The 20,175-nt window shown below is 43.6% G+C and overlaps 1 protein-coding gene across 2 annotated transcripts in view; it reads left to right on the forward strand.

Annotated features, from left to right (window-relative positions):
- The window catches only part of COG5 (component of oligomeric golgi complex 5), a 174,302-nt gene extending 154,171 nt beyond the window's left edge, over positions 1 to 20,131 (forward strand). For both annotated transcript variants that reach the window (XM_063155497.1, XM_063155498.1), the window contains 5 exons: positions 436 to 673; positions 8,932 to 9,008; positions 9,493 to 9,619; positions 10,169 to 10,248; positions 19,428 to 20,131. In XM_063155497.1, the coding sequence (XP_063011567.1) occupies positions 436 to 673; positions 8,932 to 9,008; positions 9,493 to 9,619; positions 10,169 to 10,248; positions 19,428 to 19,542 (637 nt within the window). In that variant the 3' untranslated portion in view covers positions 19,543 to 20,131. The remainder of the gene's footprint in view (positions 1 to 435; positions 674 to 8,931; positions 9,009 to 9,492; positions 9,620 to 10,168; positions 10,249 to 19,427) is intronic.
- Positions 20,132 to 20,175: the final 44 nt, after the last annotated feature.

Genomic DNA, 20,175 nt, shown 5'->3' on the forward strand with positions numbered 1-20,175 from the left:
TTCTATACTGAGAACAGGTTTGGGATTGACAGGTTAAATTAGTAACCCTGTGACATATGTTTATATTTTATGATCCCCTTTAGAGTTTTGAATCAACAACTGGGACATACAAATTTAGGATCTCAGGTGTAGGCTCCAAATTGAAGGAGGCTCTGCAGGTTGGGTAGGGAGTGGGGTGTTGCCCTTTATCTTTTTATTTCTTGTTTTGTCTTTGAATTCTTCGTGGGCATGGCTGATAAAGACATATTTTCTGACTATAGTTTCAGAGAGAGTTACATGCTCTGTATTCTGAGTAGAAATGAGACTCTACAATTCATGCCATGACTTGATGGGGTAGGAAAAAAGTTCTAAAGGATCCAGTAGGTTTTGGTCGTGTTTTAAAGATGAATTTAGCTGCCCCTATTTCTTCTCTTGTTTTTTTTTTTTTTTTTTCAGATCATTATCCAGCTCAGGAAAACCAGATGTCCCTTGTTCTCTCTACATGAAAGAGCTTCAGGGTTTCATAGCAAGAGTCATGAGCGACTACTTCAGGCATTTTGAGTGTTTTGACTTTGTCTTTGATAACACTGAAGCCATGGCTCAAAGAGCAATTGAGCTTTTCATTCGCCATGCCAGTCTGATCAGGCCCCTCGGAGAAGGGGGGAAGATGCGCCTGGCGGCGGATTTTGCACAGGTACCCTCAGTGCTGCTTTCTGCTTTTGGTGTCATTTCACTGGAAAGTATCAATGCTTTTGTCCCCATTGAGGTGTAAACAGGCAGTTGTAGGGATTGGTGCATTCCAGGTCTAACATCCTTTCTGATAAGATACTGGATACTGACTGAGAAGTGCATCCACTAAGTCATTGAAGATCCCTCATTGCTGTAAGGCACATTCAGGGAGGGCTGACAGCTTCCTGTCCAGGGGACTGTTGCATTTGAATTCTGCTGCATCTTGGCATGTTGTCCCACTGGGCCAACCTCTGTGGCACGTCCATCATTTGCCACCATTCATTCACTTCATTCTTTCTCTCTCTTCTAATGGAATATGGTGTGTCACTTCCTTAATCACTCTATATATCACAATGCCCACAGTGGTTAATGGCTAACTCAGCTGCTTTGCAGTGAAGGAGAAAAGCTAAAGAAACATCAATATCCTGGGCAAGAGCTGCCCTATGAAAAACAGAAGGGCAATTGTCTTATGAGATTGTCTTTGTGACCTGATTGACTGACCTGCATCTCAGCTTTGCTTAACTGCTGTGCAGAACTAAACCACAAAAGAAATTGCTAGATTCATATCCATTACCTGTCTGTGTTATCTACTATATCAAAATTTAATTTATCTGCAGTACCACTGTATGGTTAATCTGCCAAAGAATCAGGCATCCACGGATCAATCTGAGGCTGCCATTTATTATTATCCAAGTGGAAAAGGGAATTAGCACTGGCTGTCTGCATGCTGAGTGCTGATTTTGGCTGGTAGGTAACTGAGGTAGGAGAGGAAGGCAGGGAGGGAGGAATTGCTGCCACCTCCACTCCTTCTTCTGGCTGCTTTGTATCATTTGCCTGTGAGTTACATACTCCTGAATAAAATTTTTTTTATTCATTACTCAAAAATAGCAAATCAGCCCTTAACCACAGAAATGAAGGGGAAGTTTTCAATTGCTTTCAGCGAGAAGGTTCCATTCCCTTCTCTGTTTTGAAGGCAATGGCATAAAATTGGAAGCAAAAAAAGGACACTTGACTCTTCCTGTGGAAGGAATAGAGATAATTTTTGTAATTTATACTAATTTTAGCTAAAGTAAGTCATATAAATTTGGAAAATATTTTCACCTGGTTGTACAGTAAAAGCATCTGATCTAAGCACCTGTTATAATCTAAAAATATAACTTGTTAAAAGTTTTTAAACACTGATTTTTCTCACTCTGACATGGACTACCTTTTAAATGAAAAATGAAAACATGTTTTTGTACAGTGTGGAGGAATTTGCATGGTCTTCCCCATTGTGCTGAGTATAACTTCTCAATGGACAATTGTATAGACATAAATATTCTGATTTCTTTTGTGCCTCAGTATTAAAAAAAAAAAAAAGGGTTTGCATTCATTCCTGTCTCCTGCCTTCAACTGTTGCTGCATCTGGGGGCTTGTGTTTTTCTTTTCTTCACATTGCACCGGATTCTTGGCTTGTTGAAAAATGGGCTTAAGACAAGAAATCCATGTCCAAGCAGCTGCAGGAGCCAGCTCAGCGCTCCCTCTGTGCCTTTGAGCATCTCTGCTCAGAGCTCCTCTGGGTGTCCCAGGCTGCACAGGGGCTGGAGTGTCCAGAAGGGCCTGGACACTCTGTCCTCTTGCTCAGGATGGAAGGAAAAGGACTGAAACATTCTGTAAGTGGACACTGCCTTAGATCCATGTTTTCTGGGATGTGTGAGCTCCTCCCAAAAGCCTGGTGGATTTTGTGCATGTGCTCCTGGGAGCCTGGCATGAAGGTGGTTGTTGCTCTGACCCAGCCAGCAGTCCTGGTGTAAGGGCAGCTTTAGTGGGGACTGGGAGAGCTTGCTGCTGCTTTTGGCTGAGGAGGGCAGGGAGCAGGCATTTAGCTGGGCTGCTGGCTTGCTGAGAAGGATAAATTTTTTCCAAATGGCCATAAGTGCTGTGTGCAGGGGTTTTTTTCAGTCCCAGAAAGGCACTGCATTGTTGGACTAAAGCCAAACCCAAAGGAAACAACCTGCCTGGAAAGATACTGTGTGTAGGAGGAGGTTTGTTTATAAACTGTTTTTACTTGTCGTCTGTCTTGTAAAGTAATTTTGAATTTTCTCTATGCAAAAAGGGGTTACATGTTCCTGCTCAGAAATTACTTTTGAGATCAAAGACCCCTTCTGGTATTTTGGGGTTGCTTGCAAGCAAAAGACCTGGGCAGAAATCTGTCCAGAAACTTTGATTAATTTGAGTTCTTATTATAAGCACACATGCAATGAATCCAATAACCTTTGATTGCGTCAGATTTTGGGTATGTCATGCTTCTTCACATTCTTTCAGGGCACTCACAGAGTTACAGCTGCTTTATATTCAGCAAGAATAGCTTTGGCTGAGAGTCTGATTTGAAAATTTTTGCGCTGAAAACATGTTTTACTGATAAGTTGCCTCAAAACAACAGGTGTCCACACAGAAGGGAGAAAATGAATTTCAAGTTCTCTTCATTCAGAACTGGGTTTGTTGAGGTGCATAACAGCCAATTTTCTGGAGTGAGCCTCAGCTACTCATACCTTAGGAATTACTGCTGTGGCTCTGTTGAATTATCTGTCTTGCCCTGTTTGCAGTGTCAGTATGGCATTTGGCTGCCCTGTGCATTACAGATTTCTCAGCAGTGAGACTAGATGTGTGCTGCTGTGGCAGCTGTAAAGAGAGCTGTGATAGGCTTGAAATATGCCTGAATATCATTAATGTGATTGCATGTAAATCAGTGCTTACAGGAACATTGCCAGCCCTAGGAAATGTGCACAGCACTGCAAGGTTGTTATCAGTGCCACAGTTCCTTGGGAGTCTCATTAGAAACATTTCCAGGCTCAGTTCAGCTCTTTTCATGCTCTCAGTTTCAGTTTTTATGCAAGCAATTGCACAAGATTACTCTTCAGCTCACTCCTGTATACACCCAAATCAGCTTGGTTTTGTATTTTCAAGGTGCCCATAATTCAATATTCACATATTTAATATCAAATTTCACTTTTTAATTCAGTACTTGTCAGACTGAAAAAAATGTTCTCCTGGAGGCAAGCAAGCCAGCAATCCCTGATGGTTTTCAACACTTCTGTTTCTGGGGAGTGCAAGTTCTTCTCCAGAGGACCTTTCTACTTGCTTGGTGTTCAGAGTTGTTACAGCACTTAGGCACAATTTGGGATTCTAGCTTGTAGTTCAGGCCTTCCTAAAACTCAATGGAAGTGCTGGAAAATGCAGAAAAGAATGAACTATTTTTATTGGTCCTGTTAGAGTTGATACTCTTCTCTATATGCTTTTCTGTATTTCTTATCTAGGTGTGATTTATGTTTGGGATTTTTGGCCTTGTTCAGTACTGTGGTCAGAGTGTTTTGATAGGGTACAGTTAATGCTGCCACTAATTCTTCAAGTCTTTCTCAGAAAATTACTGCAAAATATTTGGGTTTTATTGAATTTTCCTAGAAAAGTGTTTTTATGGTAGAAGTTTACAATGCTAAATTCTAGTGTAGAAGAATTGTTCCTACCTGCTGGCCAGACTATGGTCAGAATCTGGTTTCCTGATTCAATATGTGGCATTAAAAAAGGCAGGATTATTAGGCATTTGGATTTTTTTAAATGTAGACAGATTTGCTCATTTGATCAGACAAGCGTATCAATGATGATACAAGTGTAAAAGCACTTTTTCTAATTTTTCCTAAAAAATCTGCTTTCTAGTTTCTTACAGAGAAATGAGAGCAGCAGGATGCTGTAATCACAGTTGTAGTCATAAAGACAGAAACTACTAAAGCTAAAATACATTTAATGTTTAGTGCTAATTATCTTCCTGGAAAGAGGGAATTATTTGCTGATGTGTGTTATTTTAGAGGTGTTCCAGCTGAAGGATTTACTTAAACAGCAACCGTTTTGGAATTGCTGCACTGGGGAGAAATCAAATTGCACATCCCTTCAAGGCCAGCTTCTTTCAGATAGTAGTTCAGCTCTTCTGCTCCCTTGCTTGTTAAAGCATCCTGTCCTGGTGAATGGCTAGAAAAAAGCATTTTGAGGTAACATTTAAAAACTTGGAATTCATCTTGGCCAGGAGGAAATATAATTGCTAAAAATTTAATGTTAAGATTTTCCAGCTGAAAAAACAGCTGTTTAAGTAATGAGAGATCTTGAAAATACAACAATAGGCACTAAAAAATAACTTCACTATGGGCTTTTTAAAGCACCCTTCAATATATATGCATTATCTGTACCTAGACTACGTATTAACTTCACCCTTGGGTTGCTGAACATAATCCAATTAGAGAAGCCAGGCATGTGATGTATTTTTTTCAATATGGCCAGCCAGTGAATAGTTCAACAGATAATTGACCACCTAGCCATGGGCTATGGCAGAGTCATATGAGAAGAAAAGATAATATTGCATTTTTGGGCTTAGATAGCATTAACCATTGAAAAGAAGCATATGTTGGGCAGGCGCCTGCCACTGTGTCCTGCAAGGCATAGCAAACCAGCATGAATAAATCATGGCAAAGCAATAGGTTTTGAACAAAGCTGAAAGAAACAAGTCATTAGCCTTCTTCTGTTCTATCTGCTGCTTGCTTTTTGGCAAGCACATTCATCTCCTAATGCTCCCCTTGGATTCTGTGCTAATGATAATATCACATCAAGCCTCTGTGATTGCAAATTACTGCTTGAACACCTGACTTACCACTGAATTTAACCTGGATGTTTGAATTTTCAAATCCGCAGTTTGGAAGGGAAATTTGGAAAAGAAACAGAAAACGCTGCTTACCCTTTTACATGTAAAGTCTGCAGGACGTGGCTGAGTGAAAGGCCTTGCACAGATAATACAAACACTGGCTGCCAGCAGCCAAAAGCATCCCCTGATGTCAGAGCTCACTGGCAGGCTTTGAAATGGTGGCTGTGTATCACAGCAGAGGCTGCTACAGCAGAGCTCGCTGTGTGAATCAACAGTTGATGCTGTTTCAGGTGATGGCAGGTAACACAAGCAGAAGTGATGCACGCTCAGTTCTCTGCCCAATTCCAGCACCTTGAAAACAGCAGCTGTTCCAGCAGAGTGCTTCCTCCACAGCACTTGCTCCTGGGCTGGCACAATGCTCAGCACAGACACTAAACCCCTCTCAGTGGCCTCAGAAGTGATTGTGACAGCAGAAAGATGCCATAGCATCCCGCCGTGTCACTGGGCTCAGATAAACACCTAAAATTCAAGGAAAGAAAACAGTCTTAGTTGTTATGTGAATTATATTGTTTATTGGAGAGAGATTGGGTTATAACACAAGGACTAGTATTGTAAAGTTTAAGAAAAAAGAGTTTCTGTGGTTTATGTACATTTTTACCACATTAGTTATCGCTCATTCCCACTCTTCATGAGTCAATGTGAGATAGTATAGTATGCTGCAAAGCTTAAAAACAATATTTTTCTTTGGCAGCTATTACTTCACGAATCCACCATCTGCTGCCATTAAATCTATCTAGTTCTAGCAATACTAATAATTTCCTACAGTGAATAAAGGTTGAAGATGAAGTAATAGAATTTTCCAAAGTAATTTTTCTTCTTTAGTACTTAAGACTAAAAATTTTAATTTACGGAAACTACAAACTATATTCAAGAGAATTCATTTAAATTTGTTTTAATAAGGAATTGGTTAAGCTGTGGAAAGTTTCACTTAACGTCGCATTCTTCATATTATGTTCCAGGAGCGAAACAATCCTTTAAAACTTATTAAGCAAAATTATATTTTGCTATGCTGTTATTTCCTCCCCCCCTTGAGTACCGTTTCATCTACACATCTCTGTTTCCACAAGTCAGACTGGCAGTTTGGTGTCTGTTATCAAAGTCTCTAAAGAACCTAAAGGAATTATCTTCTCCCTGCTCCCTCCCAGCTACAAGCCCACAGCTCCCACCAGAGCTGGGATGCCAGCTCCTGCAGGATATCAGTTCCTTCCAGCTGCCCCCAGCCAGTACTGATGCCTGAAACAAAGCTCTGGAGAAATCAGACTCTTGCTCCTGTTTGTTTTTCAGGATCTGTAGGGTTCTTGTATCATGATGCAGCAAGGCATACTTGGTTAGCTCCTTGTTTTGGCTGCTTGTTCCTGGGCCTGTGTGGCACAGCAGCCTCTTGGCTCCCACCTGTGCTCCTGGGGCACCTGGGGAGCAACGTGCTGAACTTGCTGTAACTTCATTGCAGTTGGAGCCCCTCCCTGCAGCAGTTCCTGCAGAGCCTGCCTGCCCTGGGAGCCTGCCCTCACTCCCCTGTGCCAGCAGACTCAGCACAGCTGCTGCTGGCTCCTGAGCCACAGGGACATTGACCTCCCACCTGCTTGCAGGAGAGGTGACCTCATCCTCGAGGGGTAGAGAGGGACCATTTCATGGCCTAAAGGTTTGGGGACCAAAAAGGGCAGCAGGCAAGAGGAAGCCAGGCTGTTACTCAGGGTCTGGAGCCTTATTTCCTTACATCCTGGAATTTTATTCACTTTATTCTCCTTCCCAGCTCCATAAAATGCAGATTTCAAGTGGCCTGGAAGTGCCAGATGTGGGCAGGTACGCAGAGGTCCCTGGGCTCAGGCAGTGGCTGTGCACTGCCCATGGGACAGCTCCCCATTGCTTTCCAGAGCTACCCACCTCTCCTGGTCTGCAGGGCAAGCCAAGATGCTTGGTTTGGACCCTGTGGCTTTCCCAGCTTTGCCTGAGTGTCATGTATGGGGTTTCTCCTACAAACATGATCCACCTGACCTACTTTAGGTGTCCACCTTGGGGAAAGGTGCATCACCCCCAGAAGAGTGGCTCTTTCTTGCCACTGCCTTTGAAGAGAACCTGTAGATGTTGAGAAGCAGGTGAGATGACTCCTATCCTGCCACCTGCTTTTAAGGTGGGATGCCTGAAGTATATAGCCTTGATTTGCATTATTCACTAATTTAAGTTCTTCTGGGTTTAGATGAACTATGGCATCATAGTTCACTGCTCCCTGTTCCTTGTTTATGCTGGAATTCCAGCATGTTATCTGCTCTTGGTGAAGCTGGTGGCCCAGCAGCCACCTCTGTCTGAGGAAATGCTGCAGCTGGAAAGAACAATAAAATAATATTAAAGACTTTACTGTAAGTAGTGTCATATCACAAACACTTTGAAACTCATTCAGCAATATTACTTATCATTGTAAGGTGGTTTTGATCCTGTTACTTATTTTAGCTGTCATCCTTTGAAACTTAGTTTAATTGTGCATTATATGTAAATCAAAGTCTGAATAGTCTTTCAAGTTGGGGATTTTAAAAAAACAAAGGAAAGCTTGATCCCTTATTTGGCTGACACTTCAGGAATGCAAAAAATAAAGACTTAAGCCATGTCTGAGTAAAATTACCTGCAGAGTTTTGCGAGTGATGGTGTTTGTATTGGTGTGCACATTAACTGAAATTTTGCTGTGTAATGTTCATTCAGTCTGGGATCCAGAAGGGAAACAGTTCTTTCTCACTTCTGTGTCCTCACTGTTAATGAAGAGCCTGTGATGGTATTCAGATGTAAAAACCCAAGTGAAACCTGGCTCTTCTTCAAAAAAGCTGAACTCCCATGCTTCAACAACAGAAAGTGTTTTAAACTTGTTTTAAAGATTGCTGCTCTAACTCAGAAACCCAACAGTATGAAAATATTGGTCTTACTCTTTAACCGTGATTCCGTATGACCCTTTGGCAATAGATCTCAGCTGCCTTCTATCTAATCTGTATGGGTTTTGTGCCCCAAAATTTAGGACCCACTGTTCAAGAAAGAATCATTTTAACCTTGTCCTTCACCAAAGGAAAGGGTGCCCAGCTGAAACATGCCTGCAGTTTTACTGCTTTACCAGTGGTTTGTGGAGACCTGCCTGGATTTGCTTTCTTTCCAGACTGCAGTCAGATTTTTGGGGCTTTGACACAAGTGCTTCATTAGAAAACTCATCCCCAACAAAATAAACCTGCTGCAAGAAACAAAGCTTTAGTCTCAGAAAGCTCAGAGGCCCCTTCTGTTGTTATGCACAGACTGTAGAGACATTTGTCACGAAATGCTTCCTGTGCTGCCAAGAACAAGGCAGAAGTCTTGGCTTGGGCAACATAGTATGAAAGTAAAAGACTTTCTTGTCTTAATTCCAGATAGAAGTCACTGACTTAGTCTGTAAGTTTGGATTATTGCTTAAAGACAGGCTACTTCAATGCCAGGTGCTCTGTTCTGGGAGGATGTAATTCAGATGGAACTGTTTGCTTTTGTAGATGGAGTTAGCAGTAGCCCCGCTGTGCCGGCGAGTCTCTGACCTGGGCAAGTCCTACAGACAGCTGAGGTCATTCAGGTGAGGAGCAGTCACAGGATGACTAAACTGTATTTCAAACTGATTTATTACCTCCTGTTAGTTCTGATTGAACTGAGAGCTTTTTTGGCAACACCCACCTGCAAATTAGAAATAGATTAAAGTTCTTTTAAATTTTATGCAGAGTATAACTATGATTTAACAATCTTTGTCATGCAAATGTTGGCCAAATTGTACTTTTTTGTATTGCTTTCAGTATATCTTCTGTGTGACAGCGAATTCTATAGTTACCTTAAATGTTTTCACTGAAATACAAAATTTATGGTCCTTTGTTGTTTAATTACAATAGGCAGCTGCCCTAAATTTTTGCAAACTGGACCTGTGTTGGAAACCCAAGATGCAGAGTAGGGGCAAAAAACTCGATGGTTCTATCCTAACACAATATTGCCACCACACAGAGGCACTTTTCTAATGCATAAGATAAGCTTTTTCTTCATTTAATGAGTGTATTGTTACATTTTTCCAGACCACTGCTGTTCCAGACCAGTGAGCATATTGCCAGTAGCCCAGCTCTGGGAGAGGTTATTCCATTCAGCATTATTCTTCAGTTCTTATTTACAAGAGCACCACCAGAGCTAAAATCACCCTTCCAGGTAATAAGATCAACCTGTCTTTTATTTTCAGATGTCCTAAGGTGCAACAAGCATTGTAGTTTGCCCTAGCTGTTTTAGTTAAAAAATATTAAAATGCATATTTTATATAATTTTTGGCTTTGTTTTTATTGTGGCAAATGCATTATAATAATTGGTTTACTAAATTGATTGATTAATAGTAGGGATACAATAACCTGATATTAAATAGACTCCAAATTCTTTATTATTCTGTCAGCTCGTAGTAGAAGTTGCAGACCTTTCCCCAGACTGCAAATTGCCTGGATCCTTCTCTTGTAAGATGCAGGAAATCTAGATAAAAACCCTGTCAGAAACGGGCCAAGAGCTGATGTAGGAGATGACCTCTGAGCTCCCAAATAAAATACTGGGCTATTCCTGTTAATTGTCTTTGATTTCTTAATTCATTCTGCATCACTGCAGTATTGACGGCCTCATGTGGCTTTCATTTATGTCATCTGTGATTCTGAAATTTGTGTGTCTGTTTCCTTTTTTGCATTTTGTGTAACTGGTGTTTGTGTTTCTCTGTTCCAGAGGGCTGAGTGGTCCATTGCCCGCTACTCCCAGTGGCTGGATGATCATCCAGCTGAGAAAGACAGGCTTGCTCTCATACGGTAAAAAATCCGGCTTCTTTCTCCTCTGCATTTATGATAATGGAGCAGGAACTTATCTGCACACTAGGATTCTTGAAAAGTAAAAATCATGTGCCTCAGGGGATGTATCACAAGTACCATTACCTTCTCTCCACTCATGGGATGAGTTGCAAAGTGGCAGAAATACAAACTGAGCTCTCCTGTCCACTGCCCTGTGCTCAAACTCTCCAGTGCCTTTGGAAGGAGCACATAATCCTCTTGTACAGGAAGTAAACTGTGCACAATGATGGCTTAAATTAATACTGAGTTTTTGCAAAACTGCTCCCCTCTCCTAACTGCTGGAAAGTCAAGACTGCAGCTGTCCTGTCATCTGTATCAGGAAATAGAAGCTCTGAAAGCTTAACCAATATAAATGTAGCTAGAAATCTAAAACTGGAAGACTCTTGTTACACACCTGGAATGTTACTCTTCAGGAAATCAGCCCATGATCTTTAGAAAATAATAATATCAGGTTGCTAGGGTAGATGACTTCATAGCTAAATATTATTTCGCATCTTAAGGTGTTAGGAAAAGTTTTGAAGAGTCTTGTTTTTCAAACCAAGCAAAGTTTTGAAGTATGTTACAGACAGCAGATTTGTATGAACATGACAAAACCAACCTGGGGATCCTCAGGATTCTAGACTTAGATGATCATTTGGCTCCTAAAGCCCTAAACTTTCCAGCCATCTTCTCAATGACCTTGGTGTCCCCCACAGCAGTGACCTGGGACACACGTGGCTGCACCTGGCCTGGCAGCCAGCTCTGTCCTTGAACTACCATGCATGGATGTTGCCAGCTTTTGCTGGAGTGGTAAAAGCTGACTTTTCCACTGCAGCCAACAGTGGTTGTGCCTCAGAAATTCAACTGTTTTCTGTCCACACTTCTAAAGCAGCCAAGGGGAGTCTGCTATAAATATTTACATTTCCTGAAGCTGATAGCACCACACAGTCCTATGTAGTGATCAGGCCAGTTAAGAAGATACTAGTTGATCACCAGTAGATATTTCTAGGATTTGTTTTTGAAATATTAAAATACAAACTGTGTCTCTTCATATGTGTATTTTTTGAAAATCATACTTGTGATTAGTCTAGTTTGTCTACAAAACCAGCTTTTTTTGAATCTCAAGCCATGACACTGAATTACAGAGACATAGGTGATAGGTGTATATGTAATCAGCTATGAATATTTTGATTAGGTTGTTGAATCTCACATATAGTAGGGAAAGCAGGGAATGCAAGTGATTTGAAACTGGTGGGATTTTTTCTCTTCAATTTGTTTTCCCAAGTTTGAAAATGCCATCCTTAAACTACAACACATTTTTGTCTTTGTCTGCAATTAAATTTCATCCAGACTGATTCAGTTAATGGGCGTGCTGGTGGTCATGTTCAGACACTGATAAATTGTTCTAACCATGGAGGTATCAAGGAGCAAACCTTGGGATGAGGCTTTTAGGCTGAGAAAGTGTCATCCATTAGACCAAGTAGCCAAGCTGGAATACTTAAGTTTTCCCTTCAATCCTTTCACTGAGTCCTTTATTCATTTTTCATGGCTGGTTATCCATATGTAAGGCAGTCAAGCAGACATCAGTCACTAGTATGACCATGAATCACTCATATTTTCTTTAATACTCTGTTGGAAGATTTTTGAGCCAGCTCTTTGTGTGTTTCATATGAACCCAAGTTGAGCTGCAGGCCTCTTGCTCTTCTATCAGTCACCCTCCTCAGGCTTTTTCCACCTGTAGTTGCTCAGCTGTGTGAGTTGAACTTTGGATGTTTGGAGCCCTCAGATCCCTGCACTGCCCTACATCAAAATATTCTCTTTTTGTTTGCTGCAGCCTTGCAAATGGTAATTTTGTGCAACTTCCTTTTGTAACAAGTGTGCAATTACTCTAGGGACCTGCTGCCTAGATATTAATTTCCTTGTGTTACCAGGATCCTTCTAGGCTCATATTAAAGCTAATTGGAGTGCTGCTTCCGCTCTGTAGGTCTTAAATGCTTTGCTTGCAACGTGGTGTGAATGGTATGAATTAGTCCCATTCTGAGCATTTTTGTGCATTTCCTTCTGCTTGAGTTCAGCATGGGGGTGGTATTTACCTGGCCAGAGGTATATTTGCCAGGCTCCCTTTATAGACTACAGAGAGAAACAGGCGCTGCTGGGGCTGATTCATCTCATCCTGAAGCAGGTACCTAAAATAGGTCAGTTGCATTGTGTCCTGAAACCTCCCATTTTCTCTGTTCAGTGAATGGAGTGTGGGCTGGGACACAGGAGCTCTCTCAGGCAGCCAGCTGCCCTGCAGACATTTAAAGTTAGGTGAGATGACCCTGCTGCAGGTGTCCTTCCTGAGCAGGGATTGTGTTGAAAGGAGCAATTGCCTGGTCAGGGCAATTTTTTTCTTTTTCTTTTTAAATTAAGCTTGAAAACTCAATTTTTCTTCCATAAAAGAAGCCCTATTAGACTTGACAGAATTTGAGCCAGCCTGAAGGATAGTTCATCCATTCAAGGGCCAAATTCTCACCTTTACCATTAGAGTGTGTTAACTCCCCTTCCTCAAGCTCACCCTCGCTGAAGCAGAGTTGAAAGCCAGACCCAGTGAAGGGTTCATTTCCATAAGGAGCAGCTGTCCTGAGCTGGGGAGTTGCTCTGCCCACTCATCTGCCTGGGGCAGGGACAAATGGCAGCTTGGGGAGCACTGTGAGAGCCCCATCTGTGCTGGGCTCAGCCTGGCGGGCAGAGCTGTGTGCTGGGCCCAGCCTGGAGGGCAGAGCTTTGTGCTGGGCTCAGCCTGGAGGGCAGAGCTGTGTGCTGGAGATCTGTGCTGGGCTCAGCCTGGCTGGGCAGAGCTGTGTCCTGGGCTCAGCCTGGAGGGCAGAGCTGTGTGCTGGAGATCTGTGCTGGGCTCAGCCTGGAGGGCAGAGCTGTGCCCTGGGCTCAGCCTGGAGGGCAGAGCTGTGCCCTGGGCTCAGCCTGGTGGGCAGAGCTGTGTGCTGGAGATCTGTGCTGGGCTCAGCCTGGCTGGGCAGAGCTGTGTCCTGGGCTCAGCCTGGAGGGCAGAGCTGTGTGCTGGGCTCAGCCTGGAGGGCAGAGCTGTGTGCTGGGCTCAGCCTGGTGGGCAGAGCTGTGTCCTGGGCTCAGCCTGGAGGGCAGAGCTGTGTCCTGGGCTCAGCCTGGAGGGCAGAGCTGTGCCCTGGGCTCAGCCTGGAGGGCAGAGCTGTGTGCTGGGCTCAGCCTGGAGGGCAGAGCTGTGCCCTGGGCTCAGCCTGGAGGGCAGAGCTGTGTGCTGGGCTCAGCCTGGTGGGCAGAGCTGTGCCCTGGGCTCAGCCTGGAGGGCAGAGCTGTGTGCTGGGCTCAGCCTGGCTGGGCAGAGCTGTGCCCTGGGCTCAGATCTGCAGGAGCACAGCAGGGGCAGGAGCGCACCCGGCGGGGCTGCGGCGCTGCCAGCCAGGCACAAACCCCAGGGCACTCAGGCAGGCAGCAACAACCAGAGATTTCTCCAGCTCCTCTCTTGTCCTACAGGTGATGCTGCTGGAGGTTTTGCTGTTTGTTTTTACAGTAATTTTTACAGCACTGGGTTAAATAGACCTGGTGTCACACAGATGTGCTCGTCCACAGCAGATTTTCCGTTTTGTGCTTTGCCCCAAAGTTTGCAGAGCAAAGAGACTTTTACCAAAATACTAAAGAAAAGTCTGGCCCAGTGTCGTGCAGCTGCCCTGCTGATGGATTAGGACAGGGGTGCAGTCCCAGTGCTGAGCAGAAAGAGGATCCCTGCCTCTTCTGAAGCTCACCATGGAAATCTGACTCCATTTGACCAAAGGCAGAGCCCAGGAGGATAGCACTAGGATTCACAATTCCATGTAAGATTAATTAATTATAGTCATTGTAAGGGATCCACATTAAGATCCCTTAAGAGCCACAACCCAAATAATATTTTTTTTTTCCTTTTAACTCTAGATATAAATCTTCATGGGTTCAAATAACATTTTAAAGAAGAACTATCAGGGTCTTATATAATCAGCTTGTCCTGATTTCCAAGAAAGCTCATGGTTTTGCTCATGCAAGTGAAGTAATTTAATAAGTGCTTTAAAATCCTTTTCCTTATGTGGGAGGGCATCTTAAACTTAGGGCTTTTTTTTCCTTACTTCTTATGGCATTTTTAATGAAGCATTAATATATGCAGAACATCCCACCAACCCTCCTTCCATAGCTCTCTTTTACAAACAATATTTGTAATGTATACCATAGCTTGTCTTTTAAAATAGAAACAGATTGCTGAACAGGTTTTATGTCCTTTATTAGACTAGAAGATGCTGAATTTAGGGCATTATTGAGTCTAATCCCTTCAAGAGTATGTTTTGTATATTACATAAACAGGGTTTCTTCCATCTTAAAAACAATAATACAGATATATGTTACATCTTTCCATATGACAACAGCTGTGATCTCCTCTGTGCTGGAGACTTCATGATACTGCTTTCACCCATAGGGCTGTTTATTTTTCCACAACTACTTTGGCACTGGTGGTTTTGCAGTGTCCTCAACAGGAGTGAGCCTGCCTTTCTAAGGACAAGATTTTAATGCTAAACTGGTGCATCTGAATTGAGTCCTGCACTGCCAGCATAGTTAACAAAAGCTCATTTGAGCTAGAACTGCTAAAGTTTACCAAAATGTCATGGAAAATTCTGCATTTCAAGTGTTAACAAAGCCCCTGAATTCATTTATCTCCCCAGATTAGAGTCAGGTAGGCTTCCCAGCAGCTCCTGTGATGTTCCAAGTTGCCCAGCTCAGGCAGCCTGCACTGAAGTCTGGCTGCATGCAGCAGCAATCATCTTGCTTTGCCACAAGCAGCTTCCTGCACTGTCCATGTTTTGTGTGCTGCAGTCCCTGAAGCCTTGTTGACTGCCTTCAGCAAAACAAAATTCCCATCCCAAATGAGCTTCTGGAACCATGTCTGCTCTGTGACCATTGGTGCCTTTAGTCACCTCTTCCAGTCCATTCCTCCCTCTCGCTCTGGAGCAACCTCACCATTGCTCTCTGGACTCCAGACAGCTTTCCTCCCTGGATTTGTGATTTGTGCCGTTTTGCTACCTGGGCCTTTCCTACCAGGAATGGACAGACTTCCTGGCCTGCCTCTGTGGTGTCATTCACACAGGCAGCAATGCAAAGGAGTTTTCTGAGCTTGGCCATGATTCCCTTGCCCCCTGGTAGGTGTGGAGCCCCAGGCTGCCTCTTTGCTAGCAGCCTTCAGCAGCTTCTCGTCCTCCCCTTGGCTGCTTTCCTGCCCCTGCCTGTGTGGAGCAGGCTCCCAGCCTGCCCTGGTGGGCACAGGGAGTTCTCCAGGCCACTCAGCTTTATCACAGACACTGCTCCTTCACTGTTTCAGGCGAAATAATGATATTATGAATTATGAATGGCTTTAAAAAAAAAAAAAAACATTCAGCTTCAGAGTGTTTAAATACTTCCATTGGAGATGCAGGTGTGGGACACAGGAAAATAGTGAATGCAGTTGGAGTATTCAGAAAGCTTTTGTTTTCATTGTTTAGTGTAAAGCTGTAAAATGTCTCTTCTAGAAAAATGCCTGAGAATTCACCTTAGAGTATTGACATTACTGATTGGAGTGGGTAAGAGTTGTGATGCTCTCAGGTTGCTTATGTTTGTGAAGTTTGACTCCATCTCTTTGAAACAATGCAAGCAAAGCCACGGTAAAAGAGCAAGTGCAGCAGAAGGGACCTGCAAAACTCCTTTTAGCTACCTCTGGAGTTGGTTTTGCGAGTTAAATCAGATTCTTTTGGGGCAGGAGAGAAGGAAAAAAGATAAAAGCTGCTAGAGGTGTGACAGTGGGACTGTAATACTGCAGTATGGCACTTAGCATAGCCTAAATCTCATTCCATCTTGTTTGATCTGATGGGAGTAACAGTCTGGCAAAGGATTATCAAGGGCTCACATTGAGTGGTTTTGGGTGCTGCTTTTAGGGTAAAGCTTCTCCCTTTCATCTATCTGGTTATCTCTGTAATCTTTTCAAAGGGCTTTTTCAAAGCAAGGAGATAAATCAGTTAAGGGATAGCAGTGTTACCATCTGGGTAATGATGCCAACCCACAACTTCACCAAACATTTGAGGAGTGTATAGGATAGAAAAGACAGGGATACTGCTGAGTGGATTTGTCAAGATAAATGACAGTTACAGTAAGAAAACTCACAGGAGTTCCTCAACTGTCCTTTTAAAACAAGGGACAATTCTTTGTAGCAGCTAATAAACATCTAGCATGTCTTAACAATTACTGCTGACCAGAGCACTTGAGTGCTGACCTGAGTGGAAATGTGAGACATTTCAGACTCTTCTGAAGCATCTCCGCTCATCAGGGTGGCATCCTTGATGTCATCCTTGACCCCTTCCTGCCTGCCTCTCCCACCTGCTGCTCAGTCTGCTCATCACATGTTGCCCCTCTTTGCTACAAGAGGCCAGTTTCTCTAAAAAGCACAATTTCCTGCTGTCCCATTCCCCCAGTTTTTCTCTCTAAATCTTGGGATATAAAATAAACCTGTGGATGTGCCTAATCTCTCTGCAGTTCATGAGGCTGATGGCCTTTACTGGGAATGAAGTGAGCTGCACCCAAAGCACTTTGTGGCTGCAGCAAGCAGTGTTTTAGTTGTCTTTTTCACTGTAGACCCTGTGCTGCTCCCCAGGGACCATTGGGAAGGAGCAGGCTGAAGCTTTTCAGAGAGCTGACCATGTGCAAAATGTCAGGTTTACTTTAGCTAGATAAAATAAATATTCTTTCCCTGTCTTTCTGCCTGTAACAGATTCCTTGTCTGTTGTGGTTTGTTGCTGTACAAAAAATTCAAAGTGATTCCTTACAGTGTATTTGTACCTGCTGTGGAACCCTCAGCAGTAGCTCACAAGGAAGTTGTTATCAAAATTTAAGAGCTCTCAAGTGCACCAAGGCCAGCATGAGGAACTGTTTCTGTGCTCAGTAACTTTATTTTTCTGAAGGATCTCAACTCTCCAGTCATCCAGTCCATCCTTCTTTGGTCTCCTCCCAGACAGCCTGTCCTGGGCTTCAGCAAAGAGGGGCTGTGAGTCTGGATGCTGCATGGGACATGGGGAGCTGTGGTGGGAATTCCCTGGTGCTGTGCTGTTCCAGTCCCACCCTGTGCTCAGAGGTGAAGCTGCCTTGGGTTCTTTGGTTGCACAGTTGCACACTTCCCTCTCTTGCTGTCAAACTCCATGGCAGGGGCTGCAGCTGGGGACAGGCAGCTCCTGCTGGTGCTCCCTGCCGGCGAGGCTGACGGATCAGTGCTGCCAGGAGTGGCAGCAGCCCCAGGACCAGCTCGTGGGGCAGGGCTGCCATGGCTGTCATGGGCTTGCAGGAACCCAAAGCTCAGACTCCTCTCTCCAGAGACCTGAGCACAGGCCCTTGGCCTCAGGAGCATCTTCCACTTGCTGATAAATGAACTCTGCTGGAAATTCCCAGCCACGCTCTGGCACAAGTTATTGAGGAAGGGCCAAGCCCTTGCTGAGGTAGCAGCAGCTTTACTCACAGGCACCCAAGTGTGCTGTGACCCTGCATCTTCCTACCATCTCCTCTGCTTTGTCAGGTTTGGTGGGCTCATCTGAGGCTTCCCAGGGCTGCAGCATCACATGGGGATCTTGGCTGCTCCTCTCTTACCATCTTATGCCAGGAGAAGCCTCTGTGTGTGAAACATGGGCTGAATATCACTCTTGAGTCCTTTTGCTTTCCTTTCCTTAAGCCTTGCCTGATTCACTGCCTACTGCTGCCAGCAGGCACGTACCAGGGAGCAGTGCTGCCTTCCAATCCATGAACTCTTCGTGCAGGAACGCAGGGTTCCACCAAAGGCTTGTTTGTTGGAAGGAGCAGCAAACATAAATACAGCTCTGCCTGCACAGCCCACCATCCTACAGCAGTGGGTGTGTATTTACAGGCACAGCTTTGTGGTTGCTCTGTGTTACCGTCTCCCTTGACCCCTGTGCCCCCCCACCCCTTCACCAGATGTGCACAAGAACCATCTGCCTTCTCCCAGTGGGACTGGGAATGTTCCTGCCATGTAGCTAAAAGCCATCGAGCTCCCTGGCTGGCAGAGCAGCTGTGCTGGTGCATCCTGCACTCCCAGAAAGGAAGGCAGGAGACAAAACCCAGACCCACTCCCTGCTCAGTGACCCTGGGGGCTGGAAGCCCTGTGGTGACAATCTGTATTAGAAAAGGAAGAGCCACATACCAGGAGCTCTATTAGTCTCCATGTGAAATGGGGTCTGTTGTTTGTGCATTTTCTTAATGTCACAGTTTTGCTGCAAATAGCAAAAAATAAGCGAATTTTAGAAGGAAAATCCAAGATGATCATATCAGTTCAATGAAGAAATAGAAGCAGAAAGGGAGAAGAAAATTATATTCAAAGCTATATTTAAGTGTGGCAACGATAGCTTGGCCTACTTAATGAATTAGTAAGCTGGAACCTCAACAGATGAGCACTTACAGTGTTTGTTTTACAAATATGCTGTCACTCAACAATACTGTGTACTAGAATGTTGGCTGAAAGGTGACCCTGTGTTGTGCAGCATCACCACAGTCACCCCTTTTAGCTGTGCAGTGTTTATTTGTGCAGTTCCCACATGGTGACTCCATTTGTGACATCCTGTGACAATGTGTAAGAGAGCCAGGCCGTGCCTTGCCCAAGCCCTCTCTGGGGTTAGGGCAGCGTTTCCTGAGGACCAAGATGGGAGTTCCAAAGGCTGTGCCAGGAATCTCCTCAGGGCCTGGTGGGGGTTCACCAGTGTTCACCCCACCCTTCCTGCGGGAAGTTGCACTCTCAGTGTCTGCAGCAGCTGGAGATTATTCTCTCCCTCTCTAAAGGTTACCAGTGCAGCACTGAGTCTGTGCGTCAGAGCTGTCATTTCAAGCCATCTGCAACATGCTGCTGCTTATTTAAATGTTAACTTGTTTGCTCCTCAAACATGCAAGAAAGGACTTGAAGATCATGGAACAATTATATACAGCTTTGCAGTGCCTTCCGTGTTCACTTCCTTCCTCAGACAAGTAGGACCATCTGAGGAAAATTTTGCAGGAGGGAAGAAGGCAAATAATTTCTGTTGCAGATCCTGAATTTACAGTACTTAATTGCTTTAGCTACTTCTTTTTTTTTTTTTTTTTAGTGGTGCACTGGAAGCTTATGTTCAATCAGTGAGAACAAGAGAGGGAAAGGAGTTTGCACCAGTCTATCCCATAATGGTTCAGCTGCTGCAGAAAGCCATGTCAGCCCTTCAGTGAGCACACCTGGACAAGGCTCTCTCTCACACCAGGGGATGGATGGTAACACAGCTGGGGGCTTTGGTGCACAATGGGTACTCACTGTTCATGTAAATTATCCCCAAGTACATCAGCTTTACAATGACACGTTTACCTACTTCATGTCTGAAACTTCTGTCTTCTTGCTTTGTGTTCACATTACAGGAACTTACTTCTACAGAAATATTATAAGGAAATTGTACAACTTTTATGTGCTGTAAGTCTAATCTAATTGAAACATTCTTAAGCATTCCTTTTGAATTTAGAACAGTATAAAATTAGAACTCAAATATTACAGTGTACTTGCTGAATATCTCAAATAAGGAAGCAGCTCTTTTCCTACAAGTAGAGTTTTAAACAGTTGAATACATTTTAGCCGTATTCAGAAAATTGTACTTTTGAAACGTTTGAATCATCAGTTTCCATCTAAAAATCACTAATTTTAACACAAGGAAAAATATTTATAACTAACCTAAATGCTTCTCTATTGCACTGCTATTTGCTTAGAAATAATTTATATTGATTTCAACTCTTCTTGCTTAAACTGTAATAAAGAACATTAACTATCCAATCCTGAAAATAGTATTTGAATTTCTTCACTAGCTTCCTAATGGC

This window comes from Melospiza melodia, chromosome 4, assembly GCF_035770615.1.
Source record: "Melospiza melodia melodia isolate bMelMel2 chromosome 4, bMelMel2.pri, whole genome shotgun sequence".
NCBI lineage: Eukaryota > Metazoa > Chordata > Aves > Passeriformes > Passerellidae > Melospiza > Melospiza melodia.